This window comes from Cyrtonyx montezumae, unplaced genomic scaffold (assembly GCF_038088225.1).
Source record: "Cyrtonyx montezumae isolate F1298 unplaced genomic scaffold, pur_monq_1.0 scaffold_7, whole genome shotgun sequence".
NCBI lineage: Eukaryota > Metazoa > Chordata > Aves > Galliformes > Odontophoridae > Cyrtonyx > Cyrtonyx montezumae.
In genome coordinates this window covers 19,284,798-19,311,310 of record NW_027072078.1, presented here as the reverse complement: position 1 = coordinate 19,311,310, position 26,513 = coordinate 19,284,798, and the positions used below count along the sequence as shown (strand labels likewise).

The 26,513-nt window shown below is 36.1% G+C and overlaps 1 protein-coding gene across 17 annotated transcripts in view; it reads right to left on the bottom strand.

Moving 5' to 3' along the window:
- Positions 1 to 18,650: 18,650 nt before the first annotated feature.
- The window catches only part of LOC136058028 (sodium channel protein type 2 subunit alpha-like), a 53,304-nt gene continuing 45,441 nt past the window's right edge, over positions 18,651 to 26,513 (bottom strand). For 14 of the 17 annotated variants that reach the window (XM_065751194.1, XM_065751196.1, XM_065751207.1 and 11 more), the window contains 5 exons: positions 25,837 to 25,890; positions 24,613 to 24,750; positions 22,883 to 22,987; positions 21,571 to 21,841; positions 18,651 to 20,657 (listed from right to left, as the gene is read on the bottom strand). In XM_065751194.1, coding sequence (XP_065607266.1) covers positions 19,459 to 20,657; positions 21,571 to 21,841; positions 22,883 to 22,987; positions 24,613 to 24,750; positions 25,837 to 25,890 — 1,767 coding nt within the window. In that variant the 3' untranslated portion in view covers positions 18,651 to 19,458. Of the gene's footprint in view, positions 20,658 to 21,570; positions 21,842 to 22,882; positions 22,988 to 24,612; positions 24,751 to 25,832; positions 25,891 to 26,513 lie in introns of all 17 variants that reach the window. The other 3 variants (XM_065751210.1, XM_065751197.1, XM_065751209.1) reach the window with 1 other exon arrangement.

The following is a 26,513-nucleotide window of genomic DNA, read 5'->3' as shown; positions in this document are numbered from 1 at the left end:
AAGTGTTCACCTGCTAAAGTTCCAGGCTCCTACGTAAAGAGACTAGGAAGCAATAAAAAGATCATGTCAACAATCTGTCAACTAACCCAGTAAACAGAGATGGAAATGTCAGCAGCTTCTCTGCCAGAAGGGATGAATCATTTCTCACCCTGTCTGGGGAGAATCAGTGAGCTGGCTTGCCAGACCATCTGCCCAGAGGTGCTGTCCGAGAGGAGAAACAGTCTGCTGACTAATAGGGTAATGGATGTTCACCTGTAATTGCTGCTCAGGTGGCACAGTAAGGAAATGAATTGGAGAACAGAATGAGGGAAGGGTAGAAAGATTAAATCTAAATGTAAGTCAAAAGCAAATTTTTTTCATAAAAGGATGTATGTAATGTAAAGAAATATCTATTTTGATATAATGCTGTGCTAATGGTGAAAAGGATTCTGGAATCAGGCAGTTCAACTGAATTCCATAATGTTAAGTGCATGAGAGTACAGTTAAACTAACTGAAGGGAAGTTGACAATTTAAGAACTTCTAATTCATGTTATCTCATTTCTTGGAGTTTTTACTCTGATATTTTATCTAGTAATTTAGTAATAAGTGTAATTTGTCTTAAGATCAAGAGAGCACTTAAATATAGTTTGTACACTATTTATTCCATAATACTTTACATCTCAAATATTAAGGTTTCTGCATGTGAAGAACTGTTCACGGTAATCACATCACTTTAAGTATTCAGTTGGATGAAACAAATAGTATGTCAGGTACAGTTTTCACTCTTCACTGTTTAAGATCTGAAGTTCTTCCTAGATTCTTTTTCATAACTCTCAATTTGTCAGCTTTTTTCTTTGCATTTCTTGAAAATGAGTATATCAGAATGTATTCCATCTTTCATGAAGATGTCTGCATTGCTGTTGGCTGAAGTCAACTATATAAGATCTGACCCCTTGTATCAGTAGCATGTCATTTACGTTTACCTTTGGATAACTGTAATTTACATAAATGAAATCAATTTCAGACCATATGCAGTTTTTTTTCCAACCATACTGATTTTTCATTTCAGGGTGTCTTAGAAGCCCAGTCAGATGCCTTGCAGAAGCCTTTAATGTAAGCCTTTAATGTCAGTGTGGTTCCTTTGATAAAACACACCCGTGTTCATGAGTATTGTTTGGAAAGGTTTAGTTCTCCTAAAGCTTGTAATTTTTCTAGCACCCCTGAACTTATTGTGCTCATTATCATCTGCTCTATTGTTTTACCTAAAATCAGTTACAAAGTAACAAGCATGTGTTTTCATGGCTGTTCTTTCACCCCTCAAAAAAACTGCATATAGACACACTCAGCACCTGCCTCTGATTGGATACTTTTTTAGTAAAATAATATGTTGAATGTATGTTGAATAATCTTTTAAGTGGAAGTTGATAAAGAATAGTGACATATACCTAATTATGGAGATTTAATTTCCCAATACTACTGTTTCCCATCCTTCATTTTTCATTTTGGTTATTTCTACTAGGAATGCCATGCTCCATGAATGCAGAACATTTAAGCATTCATACTATTGTACACTTGCCCGTAGGATGCTTCAGAAAGACTAATAGGAAATAATCAATGGGAAAAGTCTCCAAGACTTGATGTGGCTGTTAATGTGAATTTGTGTAAGTGGTGACATTTAGACTCTTAATGCAGAATAGAATAAACTGAATATGTATCAGTCTTGGCCAAAGGTCTGAAGTTCTGTGGATGAGTTGGTAACAGATTATACTCCTTCAGAATGCAGCATTTGTGCTTTAAGTAAAAACCCGTCCTTTGGAGCAATGAAAGCAGTGGCAATGAATTTACTCAGAATAGCTTTTTATGGTAACATAAACCAAATTCTGACACCTTTGTCTTCCAGTGTCTTTCAGGACGTTGATACATATAAAATACTTTGGTCCTTTAGTTTCTGTTGGAAACAGGTTCTGTGATTTTGTGTTGCCCTTTGACAGTTTTTTTCGTGTTTTCATGTTTTTGTCTGGTTTATAAGTTTATAAACTCTTCAATTTTATGTGTATCAATTTTCAGCTTGTAATAAATACCACTTTCAGTAAATAACAAACACATCCTGAAATGTGTATTGAAATAACAGATGTCAGTATCAAGGAAAAACGTGTGTGTGACATAAATTAAAAATAGAACACTGAAAAAAGTTTGCCAATGTCTATGATTATTGGAGTTTTAAATCAACTTTTGTGTGAAGTGTTTCTTTGTAAGTTGTGTGGCTTGGTTATGTCTGGATTTTTAGTAGGTTCTATACTAAGATATACAGATCACTTTGTTCATCAGCACAGACTTGAAGAATTTCATACTTGATGTTCTATGAAATTACACGTCCCTTACAAGATTTATGCTTTGAAAGGAATTGCCCAACAAAGTCTCTTGAAATTTTTACCTCTGTTCTTGTGTGTTTCTGTATACATTTCAATATCTGTGATTTTTTTCTGCTCTCAGAGAATGCTACTAATAATTATCCATTGTTATTTTGAATTCTAATGTAATGTTGTATTGAATATTAGTTGATGCATAAGTGTTTTTTCACAGTAATTCAACCAAAATAAGAGTTTATTCTATCACAGTTGTTTAAATTTTAATTGCCTTTTGAAGTAACAAACAAGCTTCAAGCTAAGACTTGCAGATGTTGAAAACTAGGTCATCTTGTTTATGCACAAACTGTGCTTGCTATACTGCAGAGTGATCATCTAAAATAAATAAATTAGAATGCTAGGATATTCTTATTGCACCCAGCTACAGACAATTCCCTTTTCTTAGTTGTTCTACAGTTATAATCCTGTTTTTAGCTTGCTTGGGTTTACATGAGCTCTTGGATTCTGAATTAATAATTTCTAATGAGATTCTTCACTGTAATTATAACCAATGGAGCGAAAGTTAAGGCTGGTATTTAACCAGGATTGATCTAGTTCCTTTGGAAGGTAACTTTTCTCAGGACTGGTCATTGTGAAAAGAGCAGAATCATGCTTGATAACTTCATATCATCCTTTCAACCTTGAGATTCATTTGAATCATGGTGACATGAAACTGCTTTCTTCCCTTACCTTGTATTACTCACACTATGTCCCACCAGTTCTGCTTATTGAAGTTATGTATAAATAGCCTAGCAGTTCTCACCTTTGCTGCATAATCTGATGATTTACTATGCTATTCAGAATTATGAATGGAGGTATTGGAGGTGCTGGCATTACAGGTGGTCATATGGAAACAATAGAAATCATTTATTGTTGTGACAGCAGTTGATGTAAGTACACAAATTTGTGCTAATACATTATTTTACAATTTGGTATTTATATAGCAATTCCTTCCGTTTCTTATAAATTGTCTGGGGGTGTTTTTACTCAATATTAGTACTAATCGGTAGATAATTAAAACAAAATGGAAGAACAGTAACTGGCTTTGTTATTTAAAGCATTGCTTTTCTTAAAAATTGTTTTTAAAAAAATTGCAGAGATGGCTAGGCCAGATTGAGTGTCTATTTTTCACTGGGTGATTGAGCATTCAACAAAGGCATTTCTTTACAGCACATGGCTCTTCATTTTAAAACAAACAAACAAAAAGCTCATTTAAAACTAAATACCTCTAAGTTGAAAAGTGTCCCTCTGTTCTCATATGAAATGTTCAGTATTTCCATGTATTAGCGTAGTAAGTAATTTACATTTTAGATGACACTGCTTTCACTTTTCTTTGTAGACTGGGCTCTTTTTCTATGTGGTTTAAATTATGCTTTGCATATTGAACCTTACTCTCCTTTTTCTGTCCCACTTCACTGTGTGGGAAGAAATGACTTTTTTTTTAGTTATTTTATTCATCACTTCTTTACAGATCAAGACACTTTACAAAGGAAAGCTTAAAGCTTGAGGCAATGAGCACATTCAATAGCTGTCATGTGACTCAAATGTCCATGGTTTAAAAAGTTTAACCCTTGCAAGCATGTTATAAGAGTTTTAATCTGTGATGTCCTTTATCCATGCATGCTCAAATCTTTGTTATATCTCTTCAATAACTGCAGTGTGGTCAGTAGAAACTCACAAAAGAGAAACTGAGTAGGATGTGTATAGTGTGGTGATTACTACCAGATGCAAAGCTGGATTTGTAGATACAGGTTTTCTTGGAACAATTAGTTCAGTTGGCATAGCAGCACTTCATCACACAAAAGATGGAGTTTGGAGGGGAAACAAAACAGGTCATACCTTAGTGAACAATGTACTTTAGTTTACTCAATTTGTAAGTAATGCAAAAGTGATATCCCTGGGAAATGCTATTTTAATGCAATTTCAAAAGTATTTCCTTTAGAGGAGACTTATGCTTCAGAAAAATGAACTACCGTTTCCTATTTTGTGTGCTAATTTTTTTGCGGATAGCCTATTCAACATTACAGTGCTGTGGATTTCTTTTAGTTTTATTTTACTGTTCTGTTAGAGATGTTCTTGAAGGCATCTTTTTATACAGATGACTTGATTTAGTGAATGTTTTGCATATATGTTACACACAGACCTTTGAAGTAGATTGAAATCAAAGTACTTAGTTAATGACATACTGTATTATGCATTGTACAGTAATTCTAACTGCTGCTTCCATTTGGAAAATGTCTGCATTTTTGGAGCTAGCTAACCATGTAAACTAACCATGTTAAACCATCTTGGTTTTTAATTTCCAGCTGCAGTGGTAGTGTTTTGATGCTGCTTTTCAGGTTTTACTAACTTTGGAAGCTTTTTCCGTGGATAATGTTACATAATTTATTTTGTTTTACTTTCATCCATTTGCTGCTTGCAGATTTTTTAAAATAAATTGCTGATTTCTTGTGCCAGATTCTGTGTCATTGTCTCTGGAATATCCCTCCAATATTTAAGATAAGCATTTCAAAGAGAAATCATATTGTTGTAGCTCATTAGTACCTACTGATCAAAATGCATTTTTGAGGTGTACAGTGTGACTTGTGCACTAGTTCAATAATATCTGAAGAAAAAAAGACATAGCAGTCTAGAGTTAGTGCATAGTAATTTGGGAGGTTATTTCTCATCTTCAGATTTGTCCAATACTCAGCGTTCTACCTGCTTACCATGACAATTGTATCTTGCTAAGCCTGTTGCATTATCTGTAGGAGTCGCTCTGGGCAGGTGCATTCTGCTCTGTAGAAATATCCTTATGGTTTTTGATGGATAGGCTCAAGACTCATGTGGAGGAGACAGAGGTCAGGCTACAGATTTGGATTGAATTGCAGTGTTCTGACCATTGAAAAATATCCATTTAACTCCAGTAACTGGAACTCATATAATGAGATGTTGGTTTCATGTTTGTCAGTGTCATTCTCCCAAATCCATATTTATGAAGTTCTCTGAGCTGAATTTGTAGAATTTATGAGCATCATAATGTAAGAGTTAGAAATAATTATAGAAATTGATTTCATGTGATGTTCAGTATTGTTTAACAGTTTGAAAAATTTTTAGGATGTATTTGTGTTCAGATACAACACTGAAATCAGTGCAGACTGCCACAGCTGGTACAGAAATGCAAACAGAATTTTAAATAAAAATCAGATCTTGTATCTAGGATTTGAATTGGCAAATAATACATAAACTTAAAGTAAACTGGACTGAAGACTTTGGAGCAATTCTCCAGAAGGATTAATAGCTCAAAATCCTCATCTTGTGGCAGTTTCTGCATGCAAGCCAGATTCATTCAAGGTCTCCAAAACAGCTGCAGTTCTTTTATGGTTTATTGTCTATCTACTGGTCAGGTAGTTATCTTTGTTTGGATACACAGCCAAAAGCTCTGTAGAGTTTTTATCTTTCCTAAATATTCATTTTAAAGACTTGTTTCAACCAAGCAAATACTATTTAAAAAATAACATAAACCACGAGTTGTACTTTCTGTTGTAGTTCCTTTAATCTTTTCCTCAGTTTCTGGAATGAAGCTGTCTCTTTTCATTTAGCTAGATCATAAAGTTTCCCGACTGCTAACTCAAAAATGAAGCTATTTCCTCAGTCTTGCTTAAGAAAAAGGTGATTTTTCTTACACAAGTGATGCATGCATAATGGCACTAACAGTGATAGTTTAAAATGATATTTGTCCATATTTGGAGTCAATTTCATCATTGCCAAGTGAAAATAAATAATTCATGTGGTATGTGGTAACAGCTTGAGAGTTTCTTGGAGGGACCAAGATTTCATGATGCTTATGAAATCAATCACTAATTATTACACTTATGTCATTTTGCACTGTTCTTTTGTAACAATGTAACAATATTCCAGGAAGAAAGGAGGAGTCTGGTTGTGCTTTAGAACAGTACTTAATCAGTTTTGAGAATTTTCTCTGATGGTCATAATTTACTGTAAGTTGCATACATTTGTAATACCTTCAGATATTTGTACTATTGCTGCTGCTGTTTTGACTTTACTTTTGTACTGATGCCACATCCAATTTAACTGATAGTCAAACCACTAACAAAGTTGATATTTGGCTCCTTTTGGAAGTATACTTCACAGCTTGTGAATGCATTGATGGCTCTGGGTGGATTTAGTTTATTAATAGTGATGTTTATCTGTCTTCTACATCTGGGTAGAAGTCACTGCTAGTATTCTTTTCTGTTTCGTTTTGAAGGTGTAGTGGAAATGCTAAGTCATGGCCTGAACCAGTGATGGAGCACCTGTTGGGAAGGCAGGGCCAACCCAGGGGAGCTCAGGTGCATGCAGTCCCCCTGAGTGACCAGAAGGGGTGAAGCCAGGATCCACCCCTTCCCAGACCTCATTTATGGGTTGGCAGTGGCTGCAAGGGTATCTCACTGTAGATTCCTGCCTGCCTATGGCCTTCTAAGTGTAAGCAGGCTCTTTCCTTTTGTTTCTCTGTCAGTGGCTGTTGCATTTGAGCGTAACCTTGCTTACTGTAGCCTAGGACTTCATCCCCCTGCTATTTTTGCTGTGCTTCCTATTGCATTTTAGTGTTACAGAAAGCTTGATTGACTTTCTTAATTGAAACTGATCTCTTCCTGTCTCTTGAAGTTGTCCATTTTTTTCATGATCTCAAAAGTGAAATAAAATATTTATACTTTAGGACTTATGGAAATGGCAAATATATTTGTATAATGACGTCTGAAGATGGTTCGCCTGTTAACACACACTTCTAAATGCAATTTCCTTGTTTACTTGAGTATAAAGGAGTGTCAGTTTCTGTTGCTTACTTTCAGCAGTTCTTTTCCTTTTTGAATTATGTTAATTAATGATTATAAGTAATTGTTTATGACTTTATATCTGTTAATACTCCAGAGTGGCCAGGAGGCTACCCTAGAGTGTCTGCCTAGGTAGAATTAAATACAATACAGTTGTCCTTCTGGGCTGCAAGGTATTTAATTACAACAAGTGAAGTGTGGCCAGCAGGTTGAGGGAGGTGATTCTGTTCCTCTGCTCTGCTATTGTGAGACTCTACCTAAAGAACCACATCCAGTTCTGGAGCCTGGCACATTGAGTTGTTGGAGTAAGTCCAGAGTAGGGTCATGATGATGATTAAGAAGGCTTGAGCACTTCCTCTGTGGGGATAGGCTGAGAGAGTTGAGATTTTTCAGCTTGGAGAAGAGAAAAAGCTCCAGGTGGACCTTATAGCAGCCTTTCAGTACTGAAGGGGATCTACAGACTCTTCTAAGAGCATGTAGCAACAGGACGAGGGGAGATGGCTTTAAACTGGAAGAGGGTAGATTTAGACTACATATTAGGAGATTCATTTCTGTGAGGATGCTGAAACACTGGAACAGACTGCCCAAAGGGTTTCTGGATGCCCCTTCCCTTGAGACTTTCAAGGCCGGACTAGATGGAGCTTTGAGCAACCTGGTCTAGTGGCAGGTGTGTCTGCCTACAGCAGAGGGCTCGTATGTGACAACCTTAAATGTCCCTTCTAACTTCAAGTATTCTGTGATTACCTGAAAAATAAATTAATCCTCAGGATTAATTCATCAGCATATGTTCCAGAATTTGCCTTGCTTTTTTTAAAGCAATTTTTAATTTCAGTTTTAACACAAAATAACCAAGCATTGTTACTAATGTATGAAATCAGTATTTTACATGGTATGGTTTGATAAGAGGCTCCTATTTGATATTGGTATTAATAGCTTAAACACAAAACATAACGCTTAGCAGAAGTGGCATTAAGTCTAGACTAACCAACTACAATTACTGTGTATTTGCTTGCTTTTCTGTTTGTTATGGCTTTTGGTTAAAGACATACACATTAAGTTTGTAGTGCATTACAAATGTGTCATAAATTTCTACTAAACTTAAAGCTGGTGTAAGATTTATTTGTATATAAAACTGCTCAGCCCAGAATCATATGCTATTTTTCATATGGAATAGGTTTCTTTAACTTGTGTGTTTGCCTGATTGAGAATATACTGTGGTACTTGGCCTGTGGATCTGATATTTTATTGAAAAACGAAATGAAATGTATGATCTGCTGTTATGTTTGCTGAAGAGTTAATGTCTTTTAATTCTGATTATTCTACATATGTAACAGTTTTCTACTATTCTTATATTTGTGCAGATTGTCCAGGTTTAGTGTGTTGGACATATTTTGTTAAATCTTACGTTGTCTAGTCTTAATAGACAGTATATAAAAAGGATAGTAATTTGTCAGTAGTAAATTGTATAGTAGATACTGAAAAGTGGTGTACTGTGGTATGTGCCCACAAGATGGCAGATTAGCATATGTGACCTTCAGCCTTTGTTGAATTGTTTTTAGACATGAAATCTTAATATTTTATTTATGCCAGAAAGCATCTGTCTGGCTTTTGATTTGCACATCTTGAAAAGAGTGCCTATAAACAGAGTACATAAATTTCTTGCCACTGTTTAGCGATAAGGTCTAGACAGAACTGAATTAACAGTGTATCTGAGCACTGAACCTAAAGAGCACTGAGCACTCTTAATTCTTCCTAATGTCATCAAAACTCTTTGTCTGCTATACTACTTGGAAGACAAATCAATAAGTTTACTTTTTTCAGTAGATTTTATAAAAATCAAAGAACATCTTCTGCACTGTCTTCTGTCCTGAAGAAAGCCTTCTATGCTGATGGGAAAGCCAGCAAACGTGGACGAATCTTTAGTATCCCTAGGAGTTCAGTAGCTTCTTCCTATTCAGGGAACTGGGGAGCCCACCCAGTTTATCAGCACAACCTCTGAAACTCTGTTTGGAGATAACTCTAAACCACAAGGCAGAGGGAATTCAGCTATCCTCAGCCTTCACACATCTGATAGGTATAAGGTGCTGCTGTTTTTCAGTTTGCGCATAACATGAAACATGCACTGAATATCTGGGATAAGGAGGAGTTTCTCTGCTTCTGTTCTCTTAAGGCTGTCTCCTGTCTGTATTGGGAAGCATTTGGCCTACTTATTTCCATTATTTATACTGTTTACTTCTTTCCTTTCCTGTGTGGTACCATGGCAATAGTTTAGCCAGTTTATTTGTGATTTTTGATCAGCTGCTCTTGAGTCTCATAAGCTGCCACAATACTGCAACCTAGTTTGGCTTAACTGCAGACAAAAAGCATTCAATAAGCTATGAGCATTTCTGCTGGAATAAAAGCAATGCATAGTAATGATTGTAGCTCTCTAAAATCTGTTTCTATAACGCCTGCAATTTAGACTTTTTGGACATACAACGTCCCTTTTGATTTTTGTACTCAAATGTGTTTTGAACATTTGAAACTTTCATTCTTTTAAATTTCGAAGCCACTGTTAGTTTTGTTGATTCATTTTCATAAGAATTTATTAATATAATCTGGAACTTTCTTTGGATTTTATACTCTGAAAACTGTTTTGTCAGCCTGATCCTAGCAGAAACCAATGTGTAGTCTTGCTCAGCAACAACAGAACAAAGCTCTGCATTCTGGCTGCTTGCCTCATTGCAAGCAGGCAGGTGGTGATGTCCTGTCACCATGCCGACACACAGTCCCCAGGGGGCTCTAGTAAGATGATAGTGGGAAGGCATCAAGATGGGCTCCTGGCTGTGGGATCTTTTGTATGGGTTGTGCTAGGTTATGTGCCTGCCTAGTCACGTGAGCATGTGCTCCCTAAATGCAGCAGTTAGAGAGAATACATCACTGCAGACAGCATGCAGTGGCTGCTCACGTGTAGTGTTTAAAGTCATTGCATGGATCAGAAAGATGAAAGGACTGTTAGTCATGCAGTCTGAGCTTCGACATTGTGTTTACCATAATATTTCCCAGTGAGGCACTTTAGACATGCAGATGTGTGTTGAGGTGAAGCTGGTTAATGGGCAGCAGCTAGTGTGGTGGTATAAGTGGGATGGAAGGGTTCTGTGGCTGTAGGCATGTCCCTGAACAAAGAATAGGCATGTAAAGGTGGGTAAATTTAATGGGAATAAATGAGTAAAATCCTTCAGCTCTGTGACTTCTTTGTCCCAGAAATTTAGGCAGGTAGAACTAAGAATCTGGAAGATGCTTAGCACACATGAACTACCAACTTTCTACTGTGAAAGGAGTCCAATACCATTCTTGGTCATTACACATGGTTTGACCTTGTTGATGTCATGTCTGAAAAAATGGGATTGTTATCTTAGCTTTTGGTTTCAAGAGTGGTTAAAGAAATGCAACCTTGTGATGTTCCACTGTTTTCACTCTAAATGCAGAAGGAAGAAAGAGATGCCATCCAAAAGGCATCTCTTTGAGGACTGGGCCCACATAAACATAATGAGGTTCAAATAGGTCAAGTGTAAGGTGTTGTACTTGGGTTGGGGCAACCCCAAATATGTACAAAGAGTGGGAGTAGAACTCACTGAGGACAGGCTTGAGGAGAAGGACTTTTGGGGTTCATTCTGATGAATGAAAAACTGGCCATGAGCAAGTAGTGTGCACTTGCAGTCTAGAAGGTCAACAGTACCCTGGGTTGCATCAAAAGAGGAGTGGCCTGCAGAATTAGAAAGGTGATTGTCATTCTCTGCTGTGCTTCGTGAGACCACTTATTGTTCATAAGACTGAAATTTTCCTTTAAGGATTATGCAGCTATCACTCTGCATCTACATGTAAAACCTGGAGGGGTGAAGCATCTACATGTAAAACCTGGAGGGGTGAAGTTGCAGGAGAAGTTCATAATCTGTGATGCTACCAATATTGTTGATTGTTGGAGCACTCAGTCTGAAGTTCATCCAGGGATGCTATATGTACGTAGGTAGTAGGAAGGCTGTCCTGATTCAGAGCTCTTAATGAGGGCAGATGAGAGTGCCTTACATGAGGAGAGTAAGGATGGTTAGAAACTCTGAAGTTTTTAATAGAGAACTAATTAGAAAATGGATCAAAAGTATCTGGTTAGTACTCCCCTGAAGTTTTTCACTAAATCCCTGTGGTGAGTGAATGAGAGTTACCACCAGGATTTTGGCTTCCCAAGGGATTATGCATGTATTTCCAGCACAGTGGAGTGCAGCAACAGAAGTCTGCAGACAGTTGCTCACCTTCATATTCCACATGCAGAAGTTCCTTCAGCCTGCAGCTTTGCTCCTAATGATTTGGGAACAGAAAGCAGCAGTGACCTAGAAAATATAGAAATATCATTTTAGTGTAAAAACGTTTACAATCTTTAGCTTCTGCTAGGCAAATTCTGCAGAATAATGAATTGGGAACAGCCATGCTGGCAACCTGCTTTCTCATACAAAGTTGTCGTTTATATATTCTAACTAAAGTACAGTATACAGCATTCTCATGTATACATACATGGGTTGTATTAGAGGAACTGCTAGAACAGGAAATACAGGCTTGCAAAATTGCTTTGAAAAGCTACTTGCTCAGTAGCCAAATTGCTGTCCTTGCTCTATTTACAATTAAATTCCATTAATCTTCTACCTAGAAAGCATTGCTGCTAGTATTCTAAGGCTGTTAAAACAATGACGAGCTTTAAGATTTTAGGTACCTCCTGCATTTTTCTTGTGTATCAATCATTAAGAAATGTAAGGTGTCAGCATCAGAGTTCTACTGAACTCTCACAGTATGCAAATTGCTGTAATCGTGGTAGGTCTGGGAACTGAGAATTCCTCTATAGAGTTGTCCACTGGAACGCCCCTTAAGGCTATTTGCGCCCTGTATGTTCCCACATATATGGCAAGTGGGATGTTGCTTCATGTCCTTCTTTGAAACTTGAAAATTTTCACTGGGTATATCAAAAACCCAGAGGGCCTGGGTGGGGATGCAGATAACTTAAATACCACTGTTGCTTTTCCTTGTTTGTTACTGCATAAATTAGATGACCCATGAACCAGGTAATTATTTCTCATTTAATAAGACGGAGAGCGTGCTAAATGGAGCAGTTACAAATTCTTATACCTAAAACATATACACATGAAGTGTGTAAATCCCTCATTTAAAAATACAGACTCTGGGTTAAAATGTTGCGCTATGATGTGAAAATATAAACAGTAAAGTTTAAAAAAGAAAAAGAAATTGTGCAGAAACGAGGACAAGCAAACTCTGCAACATATGAATAAAGGATGTGCCTGGTGCAGATGGGAGATGTTAGTAACGTCCTTTTTACACAGCACACATTCATGAGAATAACATATGCTATGCCAGTTTTGTCCCCTGTCAGTTTCCGAGTTTTTAAAAGAATGTGGTGTTCCCTGATGCCTGGAGTTGCAAACAGCAAAATCCTGTCCAAAGAATAAGTGAAACCTATGATATGCGTCCCATGTGTTAAGATCTGACTCTGCCAATTAAAGCTACCATCCCTTTTTTCCTTATCTTTTTGTGCTTGTGTTTCATTTAATATTAGTCAGAAGGGAGTTTCTTTAGCTTTCCCATTGCATGCTTTTACATGTTCCTCATCTTTCTCTTATTTGCATGAAGAGGTAGGATGAGGCCTTCAGTGTTCAGTAGAGACAAGAAGCTGTTATTTTTTTCTAGGTCAATCAATTTCCTTCCTTAGATCAGAGCTGGGATCTCTGAAGTGTATACCAAACTGAGCTTCCTGCAGAGTTGTAAAACCTGTCACTGTCATTCCCCTGTAACAAATGAGAAAAATGGTAATGTGTAAATTTTTATGCTCTCAACTTTTTTGTGGAACAAAAAAAAAAACCCTAATAATGCAACCAGTTAGAGGTCTTGTATGAAATAATTAGGAAGTGTGTGCATGTTCTCTTTCAATATACCTACAAATATATGGCATGTTGCTAAAATGCTTCTTTTGCTTTGCTGCACTGGATATCACAGCCTTCATCTGAAGGGAAGAACAGCATGACCCACTTTGATTTAGGATGGCCAGTTTCACTCATTATGGCTTTACTTTGCTTTAATTTTGCTCTAAGCACATACCTGGGGCATAGGTTCTGATAGCAAACCTGAAGTTTTTTCATTAGGAGACTGGTGGTGTAGGATGTTTGCAGTCCATGTACAGGCTGTAAGAGTTTTAGAATAAAGAGTAAATAACATGATATTGAAATTATTGAGATGTTTATAGTTTTATTTAAAAAAAGAAAACATAATTAAGCAGGAATGCCATGTCCGTATAAGGGCTAGTAAATTCTTTGTTTCTTTTTTTTGAAGTATGAAGAACAAAGAATACCTTTCAGGGATAATATTGTTTTTTCCCTTCTCTCAGAATGTAGGTTATGAGAAAAACATTACATGGCTTTTATTATACAGGAAATGTACTTGAAGTGCAGAATGGTAGGGAACGGATGCCTGCTTTACTGCTATAAATTGTTCATGATATGTCTTTTCTTATATGCATCAAGCGTGGCACTTGCTGCAGAGATGCATGTGATTTGTCTCCTCTCCTGAGAAATGGCAATTGGCTTCAGTTTACTTGGGCTACTGCTGCACAATTTATTTTCCTAGCTTAGCTGAGGCTCTTGTTGCAGCATATTTTCTTCTATGAGGGTAAAGTATTTAATTTGTAAAGTGATAGGGAGTGTGCATTACAAAGACAGAGCACATCTCTGCTCTGTTTTTAGTGTAAACAGACCAAAGCACTTGACCATCCTTCTTATTTTTTCTTGTTAAATTGTAGATGAACTAATCATGATCTTTTAGAAGACATCCATTATAACCAACTTAGTAATCTAAATAATAAACTGTGGTTATTATTTGCTTCATCTATTTATAATAAATTATTTGTGGGGTTTTTTGCCTTAGTCACATGGTGTTATTTCTGTTTTCTAAGTGGATAACCAAACTTTTTTCAAAGAGGCAGCAAATAGGAAACAATGGAAACGTTTTTTTTCCTGTTAAGTGACTTTTATTCCTGCTCATATTTTGTCATAATACCTCTCTAGAAAAACTGAAGAGGTGAACGTAGAATTTTCAACAAGAGCTGAGGACTTCAGTGGAAATATATTCACACAATTGTAATGAGACATGTAGTGATGATAATGGTATAACATACCATGCTGGAGTTAAGCCCTCTGAGCAAGGACTGTATTGATTTTATTATTGCCCAATGTAATTTTACCTTCTTGAATGATAGGTTAATATACATATCTTAAACAAATGCAAGTACTGTATGCAACTCATAATGAATTCTATGTATACTGAACATTTATAACTTCCATTAATTGATGAGTTTTTCACAATACTTTTTTTTTGCCACTGCAGTCTTAGCTTTCATTCTTTGATAATACTTCAGTGCTGAAGTTCATTACTCTTTTATGACAGTGCACATGCTAGTACTGCTGCATGAGCTTGTGTGAGGCACTAAGACTTCTGGGAACACTAGCTTGGGAACAGCAATAAGCTGTGCTGTCCTATGAATTAATTTATCATGTACTGAATAAAGATATGTCTCCTTTATAAGCATCCATGTGGAAACTTTTAATCTAAAAACTCATTAAAGAAAAGAGAAAGTAATCAGTGGGAATAGAAAGCTACAGGAGTGACCAGGCTCTACTGTCTGTATTACTCTCATTTTGACAAGCAAGAGGTTTAATACATAGTGGAATGTATAGTCTGTGTTTGTACACCATAAAAGTAAGCTGTTCATGGAGAAGGATCAGTACAGTCATACAACAAGGGTTTTACTAGCCAAAAGGAATTCTTTTCTAACTGGAAACTGTGGAGAGGACCGCAAGCTCAGTGTGGCAGGAATATAAAGCCATCTTTGCTTGCAATAACCTTTGCTAATGTCTGACCTAGTAGCATGTAGGCGGCTCTTTCAAGTTATTTTTCTGTTCAAATGCTCTGACAACATAGGTGTGTGTGATGTGAGATTTAAAATATTCAACCTGTCTATTGATTTCTGTGGAAAAAGAAATAATAGACAGGAAGAGGAAGGTCACAGAAGAAGCACAGGGTAATTAGGAGGACATACCTGCCCTCAGTGTAAAGTGAGCAGTCTTCCAGTCTAGGTTAAAGCAAGACTCTAAGCCATTGCTGCTGGTCCTGGCTGAAAGCACTGTCAGTGTTGTGCATAAATTCTATAAATTCTATATATTCTCCTTCCATATGTATAAATTCTATAAATTCTCCTTCTATGACTGGGTGACCAGACAGGTAGATGAGGGAAAGGCTGTTGATGTAGTCTACCTGGACTTCAGCAAGGCCTTTGACACGGTCTCCCACAGTATTCTCCTAAGGAAACTGGCAGCCCGTGGTGTGGACAGGTTCACTCTTCTCTGGGTGGAGAACTGGCTTGAGGGCCGTGCCCAGAGGGTAGTGGTTAATGGAGTTAAGTCCAGCTGGCGTCCTGTAACGAGTGGTGTCCCCCAAGGGTCAGTTTTGGGGCCCATCTTGTTTAATATCTTATTGATGACCTAGACGAGGGAATTGAGTGTACCCTCAGTAAGTTTGCAGATGACACAAAGCTGGGAGGATGTGTCAAACTGCCTGAGGGTAGGGAGGCCCTTCAGAGGGATTTGGATAGGCTGAACAGCTGGGCTGAGCAAAATGGGATGAGGTTCAATAAGACCAAGTGCCGGGTCCTGCACTTTGGCCACAATAACCCCATGCAATGCTATAGGCTTGGGGCAGAATGGCTTGAAGAATGTAGAGAGGAAAAGGACCTGGGGGTGTTGGTTGATGCTCGGCTCAACATGAGCCGGCAGTGTGCCCAGGTGGCTAAGAAGGCCAACAGCATCCTGGCCTGTATTAGAAATAGTGTAGCCAGCAGGAGCAGGGAGGTGATCATCCCCCTGTACTCAGCTCTGGTGCGGCCGCACCTCGAGTACTGTGTTCAGTTTTGGGCCCCTCACTACAAGAAGGACATTGAGGCCCTGGAGCGTGTTCAGAGAAGGGCAACAAAACTGGTGAGGGGCCTGGAGCACAAGTCTTATGAGGAGCGGCTGAGGGAGCTGGGATTGTTTAGTCTGGAGAAGAGGAGGCTCAGAGGAGACCTTATAGCACTCTACCACTTCCTGAAGAGGGGTTGTGGTGAGGAGGGGGTAGGCCTCTTCTCCCTGATAAGTAATGACAGGACGAGAGGGAATGGCCACAAGTTGCGCCAGGGAAGATTTAGATTAGACCTCAGGAAGCATTTCTTTTCTGAAAGAGTGGTCAGGCACTGGAATGGCCTGCCTAGGGAGGTGGTTGAGGCACCATCCCTAGCGCTGTTCAAGAAGCGTTTAGATGAGGTGCTTAAGGACTTAATTTAGTAGTTGGGTAGAGATAGTGATAGGAGGATGGTTGGACTAGATGATCTTATAGGTCCTTTCCAACCTTATGAACTTATGAACTTATGAAATTGTATAGTAACAAAGCAGAGCACAGCAGTCTTGCAGAGTTCTGTAAGAGACTCTAAGTTTATGAATATTCTTACTGTTAACTTTTAATTTCAAACTCAATAACATAATATAGGACATCGAAAGACAATATTGCTTTTGCCCTTGAAAAACATGAGCCAGTTCATTCAAATGTTACTGTTTAATATCCAACATAATTACTTTGAACACTTCTAAACATGGTTGATTTTTTTATACTGTCTCATTGTGTGACCATGTGATTATGGTATTTATTACTTTTTAGAATTACTGGAATAAAAGGAATTGCTGTACAGTTAAAACAACTTTGAGATTATCTCTTTGGCTAAATGCTATGCAAGACTCATAGTGCTTTGGTGGAAAGCACATTCACATATTTATACCTCAAAAGTAGTAGGCAACTTTGATACCAGCAACGTGGCTTACTGAAGCAGTACCTCAGATACTGAGCAGTTCCTTCGTTGTTGGGAAGAGTTCTTGAGGTTTTACGGGAAAGCTCTTGGGCAGAATGTGTAGATGCCCTGTGTTATCCTCAAACAATGTGTCAGTAGCAAAGAAGGTGGAATAAATGGAGTGTAGTTAAATTTCCACTTTTTTTCCCTAAATTGTTTTACATGAAGAGTAAGGTTTTTAGGTTTAGTGATATGGAAGGCATTATTATTATTTACAAAGCCATCTTTTATATTTTGTCACTCAACAGAAGAACAGAGACAAATACAATAAAAAATGAAGTCTTTATTTTTTGGCTCATTTGTAATATTTTTGTTGTTTATGATAACAATTTCCTGCATGCATTTCACCAACACATTACAAGTCAAAAGCATTAGTAAAAGAAATATTACACATTTAATGTTAGCTTGTGTATGAAACACAAAGTGTCTTGCCGTCCTTGATTATACAAATGTGCCATTTTTCTTCTTGGGAAATATTGTGGGTCCTATTTGTACAGTCCTATCGCAGTGTGATTCAAAAAGAATAATAGTGTATGTAAACAGATACTGTGAAATAGCAAGGATTTCATGAACGTTGGGAGTATCTTGGAATTTCTGATGTGATCCACACTAGAAATTCACATTTCCCTAGTACTTTCTTTGCTATGTCCAGTTACTGGATATAACTATTTGGAAACAATAAGCTGGTCCAGATTTACACATTTTACTTCACATTGAAATATTTGCAAATATAATATTAAAACATGATAGTCTACAAATACTTATTTCCTTATAGTATGACTTCACAGTTTAAAATTACTGTAGTTAGAAAGTAAACAGAGTGAATGAGGAAAGAAATATAAGAAACTGTGATCTAAACTTGAAGACACTCTTCTTATATACAGAACTGTTGCCAAATGGTATTTCTTTACAGTATTTATATATGCTAACCACATTTTCAACAGGTTTAACAGTTTCAAATATGGCCTGTACAGTCTGATTCTACACACTATAGTAGCCACTTCAAATTTAAAATGTAAAACTAAAGAAGCTCATCAATAGTTGCAAACTATTGCTTAATGATTTGAAAGAATGAGGTCTGGTTGGACAACTTTATTCAACTCACCACTGACATATGGCTTCCTACATTGGAGGCAGTGGAAGGAGCAAGATACAGCAGCAAAAGCATTGACATGCATCAGTGATGTTCTCCAAACTATCTATAATGACACAGAATACAAAATGTTCTGTTGAGCTTTTGCAAATTATCCACGTATCTGATGCAATTCAATGTGGCAAAGCCATTTATTTCTATGCTCAAATGTGCATGGCAGTATGCCATTAGTATTTACACAGCGAAGGATATTTATTGGATGTAGGCCTTAATGAGGGAACACAAAGAATAATTTAGGAAAAAAGCTTAAAAATGTTTAAAAAAAAAAAAAACCTCCCAGGTATATTTTGGTGAAGCTATTTTTTTTTCTAGTGTAGAAACCGTACAATTTTTTTTTTTGGCTGTGAATATTTTCACACAAGAACTTGTTCATGCTCAATGATTTGCATAAAAATAAGTCATTGCAAATTCCTCTAAATTAGAGGATTCTTTCCAGGCACATTAATCTGGATGTACATAATCTAGGTGCATCCATACAAGAAGTTAGGATGCCTCAATTTAAAAAGCAACCCTGAAACATGGAAGTTCTTAAAATCTTTAGCTTTGTGCAATGTCATATTTTTATTTCAGCATGTAAGTGCAACATGCCTATGCAAATCACTTGCATCTATACATTGTAGAGAATCTGAGAGTAGAACACTTGGTCCTCATGCCTCTTTCCCCAACATAAAACCCATTTACAAAAATAGTCACATATACAAGTAAACAACCTGTGAATTAAAAATGATACCAGTTTTGTAAAAATATGACAGATGTAGCTGTTGAATTACAGTGAAGTATTGTTCTACATGTTTTGCAGTATGTGAAACACATAAAAGTATAGCTTTGCATGTATTTCAAGCTCCCTGTTCTCCGTGGAGCCACTTCATCCCTCATTCTCAGCAGTGTCAGCTGTAGTGAAAACAGTAACCTTTTGTCAGGTTTTTTACTCTGTTTCACAGAGTCATAGTTTGATAATGAAGGTTGACTGTTTTATTATAGGCACTGACCTTAAGTGTTTATATAATGTATATATACGCACACACGCGCGCACACACACACATATATGTAAAAACTGTCAGTTTGGCATAAACCTCCTGTAGGAGTCCGGTTGATGCTTCATTCTCAAAGACTGTAAACATGTTGTCCCACAAGCAGAATTCTTACATTTTTGTTTTTTTTTCCCTGACATCTTTACCTTTGTAGTTCTTTTCTGATTTGTCTTTCTCGTATTTTTCTTTATCTGGCTTTGTTACACTGTCATAGGATGGCGGGGAAGTTGTAGAAGAGCTCTCATCTGTTTTTTCTGGAGTGGAGTTCCCATTCAGTTTATCAATAATTGTTTCTTTTATAACTTGTCCATCTCCTTCTTTGTTTTTATTTTTGTTATATATACTAGATACTTTTTTAACCTTCTGCTTTAAGAGGTAACACCTATAAGCACGCTGAATAATGAGAGCAGATACTTCCTCTTGTTTCCGTTTTAATGTGGTAGTGATTGGTTCATAGGAGACTTTGGAAGGATTGGCTGCCATAAAACGATCTTCCATCTGTATTCTGAGGGCATCCATCTCCCCACTTTCCCCTAACACACGCTTTGTGAAAGCAAACAAAATGTCAAGGCAGTGAATTCTGTCACCGCTTACCATGGGCAGATCCATTGCAATTAGCTGGACCTTGTTTGGTTTTGCTATGAGAAGAGGAGGATCTAACGAAGCTGCAAAATCTGACAGTTTACTGTATTCTATGAATTGTGTTGCATCTGGATCAAACTTCTCCCAGACTTCATAGAACATTTCAAAGTCATCCTCACTCAAGGGCTCGGCACTTTCTTCAGTAGCAACACTGAAGTTCTCCAGAATCACAGCGATGTACATGTTCACCACCACCAGAAAGGATATGATGATGTAGCTGACAAAGAAGAAAATCCCAACCGAAGGGTTGCCACAGTCGCCTTTGACAGAGCTCCCTGGATGGTCTTTATGAGGGTCACAGTCTGGCTCCCCACTGTTAAGAATCGGGGCTAACAAGCCATCCCAGCCAGCAGATGTGGTAATTTGAAAAAGGCAGATCATGCTGTTGCCAAATGTTTCAAAGTTGAACATGTCATCAATTCCTACTTCCCTCTTAACGTAGGCGAAGTTGGACATGCCAAATATCGCATAGATAAACATGACCAAGAACAGCAGCAGGCCAATGTTGAACAAAGCAGGAAGAGACATCATCAGAGCAAAAAGCAGAGTGCGGATTCCCTTTGCGCCTTTAATGAGACGCAGGATGCGACCTATTCTGGCAAGTCGGATGACTCGGAACAAAGTAGGGGACACAAAATATTTCTCAATCATCTCAGCTAAGAACATACCTGGAGAAGGAAAATAAGAGTGTATAAAATAACATTTTAATTTATTCATTCGTTATTTATGGAAATATTTATTTCTTGCTGTCTTGAAAACAATCGGTATAGGAAGTTTCTGCCTTTTTATTTTCATGTCAGAATTCCTAGAAAAGTTTGTTACAGCAGAACATCATACAAGGTTTTACTCTTTATTCATAGCAATTGTAAAAGCACTATGTTTTCCTTATATTGATATGATATCTAAGAGAAAAAGGAAAGTAAGTAAAGAAGTAATTTTGTGACAAGTGTCTGTCTGAGTTCCAGTTTTTTCTAAAAAAGCCAGAAAGAGAAGTTTCTCTCTTAGAAATGATTAGTACTTGATGATGAGCCTACTGCTGTCTTTCATGAAAGAATATGTTGGTTTAATTTATGCAATTTTTTTCTTTCCTGAGGATCTGCACTTTATTCAGCAAAACTTTCAGGTGTATCTGAATGTCTCTGAGACTTTTTTTTTTTCATGACTAATTTACACATTGAAGAATCAATAACTTCTAGATGACATAAATCTAAATATTCACCAAGATTTTAAGTAGAAAGAGTAAGAAAAAATCCCTCCCCCTTCATATACTCTTCAGTTCTACAGATAAAAGCATATTTGTGGTTAGCATATACCAATAAACACAAACGTGTACATATTAATTTAATGTGGCAAGTAGATCCTTCATGTCCTTTGATGTCAAAGATGGTAACTGAACCTAATAATAATAAATATCTAATAGTACCTAATAGTAATAGAAATCTCATATGCAACATTTAGCATATCATATGCTATAAAGTATGGAGATCTGAATCATACTGTATAGAAAAGAGAAAAATGTATATTCTTGAAATAGCTGCTCTCTTTTCTGTCTACTAGTTCTTGAAAGGGAATTGTTCTTACCTACTATGGAGAGAATCACAACCACGAAATCAAAAATATTCCAGCCTATAGTGAAGTAGTAATGGCGAAGTGAAATCAATTTGAGGACAAATTCTCCAGTGAAAAGGATAATGAACACAAGGTTAATCCGGGATAAAATTGTTTCCATTTCCTTACTCTGGTCATCTGTTTCTACCATCATTGTGACCATGTTAAGGCAGATAAGAATCATGATGCTGATGTCAAATACTTGTTTGGTGACAAAATCAAAGACCATGCCTTGGAATTTGTTCTGCAAAAAGCAAAAGACAGAATACTCCTTATACTTTGAAAATATTTCCTTTTAGAAATTTCAAATGAGAAATCAAGTTCCTGCGAGATCTTGGGAATGCAGAGCAACACCTATTGACATTATATCTGTCAATTTACACCCAGCCCTTGTTGGAATTTGTCTAGGCCATTGTGATGGATGAAGAAATGTACCACTGTTGACTGAAAGAAGAGAAAGAGAAGCACTGAAACAATAATAACGTTCAAAATATATAATAGTATAAAAAGGTGGCATAACTTGATACCAGACGAGTATCCACAAAATAGAAACTCATTTTCTCACTCTTATCCTTAACTGGCTTTAGAATACCGAACCCTAGAGCTCTCTCTCTTTGTTGTATTAGTTGTGCTTGGTGAGACTTTTGGAGGGCTGAAGTTGTGTATCTCAAACACTCTGTGACTGCAATATCTTATTTTTCCTGTACTACTCAGCTAATTGTTTATGGTTATATGCCTCTACATAGAGAATTAGCCACCCAGTGAACAAAGTGCAACAAATATTTTCCTTTCCAAACTCTGTAGAATTTCATGAAATAACAGTGTGCTTTCTTATATTAGTGGCAAACATAGTCTAGTTTATCCTGTACTCCCCAGGGCATTCTTTTATTCCATGATATTATCTTTCACATTAAGTGACCAGTGTCTGCTTCTGTCTGGAACAACACTAGCCAGTATAACATGCCCTCTTCCTACAAATTCTCTGGAAGAAACTGAGTTTATTCAATGGAAAGAAGGAAAAGTAAATGATCCAATTAACTGTATTTTTCTAGGGTTCAGGCAGGGGGTTATGAAACTCATCACATTAACATTATTAAATCTAACACTTCATATTTCAGAGTCTATGTTTTTTTAAAATAAATATGAAAGATGTATTCACTCAATTAAAAAAATAAATAAATTATACCTTATAAGAAAAAAATAAGAATTATTTTTCTTCCAGGCATGTAACTTTCTATTGTTGGGTAAAATCATTTTCCTAGATTAATATTCAAAAAGTTCTTACCACTGGCCTCGGTATTGGTTTCTGTGGTTTTTTGGATCCCAGTTTTTTCATTGCATTGTAATATTTCTTCTGTTCTTCTGTCATAAATATATCCTGACCTCCAAAGTAAAGAAATAATACCAAAACTAATTACTATCATGTTCTGCATTTAACTACAGTATGCCTTTCTGTCATTTAATGTTACATTTATGCCTGTTTTGTCTGACAAAAGGGAATTTTTTACGCATTTGTTATTCATATGGGGAGCACATACACATGTAAAAACCTTTGCTAGTACGTTGTGAGTCTGACAGTTGACTTTTTCCAGTGTCCTTATGTTCACTTTTGCTGACATGGATAAGATGGTTCTTATAATGATGCTGTTAAAAAGTTTGCTAATTAGGATTTTAGTGCACAGGATCCTGTCTGGTGCCTGTTTCTAGATTGACTTTTAAGCTGGACAGGTCTGAAAATGGGGAAAGTTTGAGGTTTAATGTGTGAAAGGAAAGACTATTTGAGTCTAAACTGAGGGCAAAAAACTTCTCTGTTGATGGGAACTCAGAAAAGAAACCCTGCTGGAAATTGTCTAGTTCAAATTAGACCATGTTTGCAGATGCTAATGCTGCCAGATCTGCAACTGACTGAATTCTAGTGTAAAGTAAATTGTACCTATTAATGAACCTGAACTAAGTCACATGGAAACAGTGTGAAAGTCACTGTTTGCTAAAGTTGATATCAAAGCCAAAAGACAATCCTTATTGTTAAATGTAGCCCCAGATCTGTTTACGGCTCTTTTGGAATCATAGAATATCCTGAGTTGGAAGGGACCCATACGAATCATTGAATCCTACTCCTAAGAAACTGAAAAATATTTTCACACAAAAAAAAACTATCATTCACAACTGAGTTTTACCATAGACTTGATTTTGCACTGCTGCTTTTTCAGTAGTAATCAAATAAAACCAAATCAGATGAAGCTGCTTTTTCACAGCATGCAAAGGTTTACAGTTATCCTCGTGTGATAGCTCTGTTCAGAAATAAAAGGCTAGGAATCATGAGACCTCAGAATACTTTAAATGCAATTGTAATTTTATATTCTTAAGATTATTTTAAATAAAATTACATGCATAATAAATATTTTAAATATTTTAAACATACTTGAATGTCAAAAATGTACGTGGAAAAATATCCTTCCTTCTGTACATATATTTTATTTCTAATATTATAAATTAATTTCTATATGTCTAAGAAGCTCATCTCATTTCTCAGAGCTCAGGTGTTAGAAAAACAGAATTATTTCATACACATTTTAACATAAATCTTTAAGCCTATTCATGAGTTCTATCGGATTTTTAACCCAATGTTTAATCAGTTTGTGGAACTGGTATCTATTGTATGAACACATTGTCATATTGTAGCTTCACTCGGTGTCATTTGAAAGAGTTTATAAAATTAATTATTTAATTAAAAAGAAAACTCTTCTATGGTAGATAGTGTTAATCTAATGAAAAGAATAATACAAATTCCCTTCTTAAATCTTCATTTTAGCTCTTACATAATTTAGAAATTACCATCAACAGACTAATGATTTGTCCTTCAAATTGGTGAAGTACAAATGTCAGAATTGCATCACTGAGATTATGTTAAAAAAGAAATTTTTATCCAAAGAAGCAAAATAACTTCTGGGTTTTTTTTCTTAGTCTTATAGTAATAACTTTTTAATTCAGTATAATAACATTTTAAATACTTATCTTCTTTTTTTGTTGGTTGAAGTTGTCTATAATGACACCAATGAAAAGGTTTAATGTAAAGAATGATCCAAATATTATAAAGATGACAAAATAAAGATACATGTACAGGTTGTCCTCATACTTAGGTTGATCTTCTACCTACAAAATATTATCAATTTTATTAATCAAAATAATAGTAAATATTAAAAAAGAGTATATAAATTACAAATAGGTATATATTATTTCAGCACTCTATTATTAAAAAGACCCTACATGTCCTTTCCCATCAGTTTTGGAGAAGTGGAAGCTGGCTGAATGATTATTCCTATGGAACTTTAATGTAAATGCACAGAGATATGTGTGTACGTATGTACATACAAACAAAGCTCCTGGCACAGATCATGGTTTCTATAAACTTCCAATGACTGTCTTTTTTGTGAATTTTATTAAATTGAGACAAATTTCTAAGGAGAATTTTGCTATGGCCTCAGTTCTTCCAGGTTTCACATTTCTGACAATGCCTGCTTCTCAACTGCACAGCAGGCTGCAGTATAGAGAAGCTGAAGTTAATTAAATAGAATATATATTCTGCCAGATGAAAATCAATGTGTGATGACTGATTAAATTAGTGTGACTATAGTCTATGCTGTGTAGAACTAGTTCAGGTATCTGTGTTGCACTTTCTTGTCCTAGGTAAACACAGTTGAAGTTTTCTAGCCAAAATTAAAATTTTTATTCCTAGAAAACTTAACAGATGATCTTCAACCTTAAAATCTAATTGCACTTAATAGCTGGATAACAAAAGTGATCAGTCTGAACAAACAATGAAATATATGTTTGTAAATGTTAATGATAGATAAATAAATTTTATCTATAAGAATTAAGTTATATAGTGTTATACAATCATGATAATCAAAGGAAATCATTAAAATGCCATCTGGTCTGCATTTTGTTTTTGTTTTTGTTTCATTTACATTACATTTTCAAAAAAAGATCAAGTTAAATGAATTTAGTTTGTATTATTTGACTAGAAAGAAGGAAGTGGAATTAATATTTTCTACTAGTAGTTCTAAGATTCATTAAGGTACATGAAAGTTCCTTTCAAGCATTAAATATCTGGTAAAAAAATGTACATTCATGCTGTTAATATCACAATGTCATTGTATGTGTAATTATTTAACTCTGTGCTAAATAAAATATATCAGAATATAACCAATAGATGATTTTTGAAAGTCTTACACTTACATCTCTTGAATCAACTGCAGCATACATAATATCCATCCATCCTTTGAAAGTAGCCTAGAAGTAAAATACAGTTAAAATACACTTAAAGAGTATATTTTAAAAGGAAAATAATGAAAAATTGGAACAAAATGAAGTAAAGGGAAGAAGAATTAAAGCTCCACAGTAGTGATATAGCAATTAAAGGCTAATACTGACTGGTTAGGTGATACAGATAACATTCAGATGCAGCTTCAAGATACTAGAAGTATATCCTATACTTCTTCAGAGGCAAGTATTGGTGATAATGGTTCACTTCAGTCCCTAGTACAAAAGTGGCAATGGCACCTGAAGTTACAGATTTTGTGTTATCATTCAGTACTATAACTCATAACTTAAGAGTCACTTTGCCTTCAGAACAAAATTCTTCAAGCATGGTAGTTAAACTGGAAATCAAGGTCATCTAGGGATACTGACCAGCTGAGATAGAAGAGACAAGCACATCTTTCTTAGAAAACTTGGGATACCAGACCAATAAAAATCCCATGATATTTCTGACATCTCTTCATACACTAAAGCTGTATGTAAAATTGCAGACAAGTGATTCACCAGAGCTCAATCATTTAAGCATAATTGCTTGCTTGCTTGTGTTTTGGGTCAGATATCAGTTATCAGAATAAGGAGCCTCTGGCATAAATAAA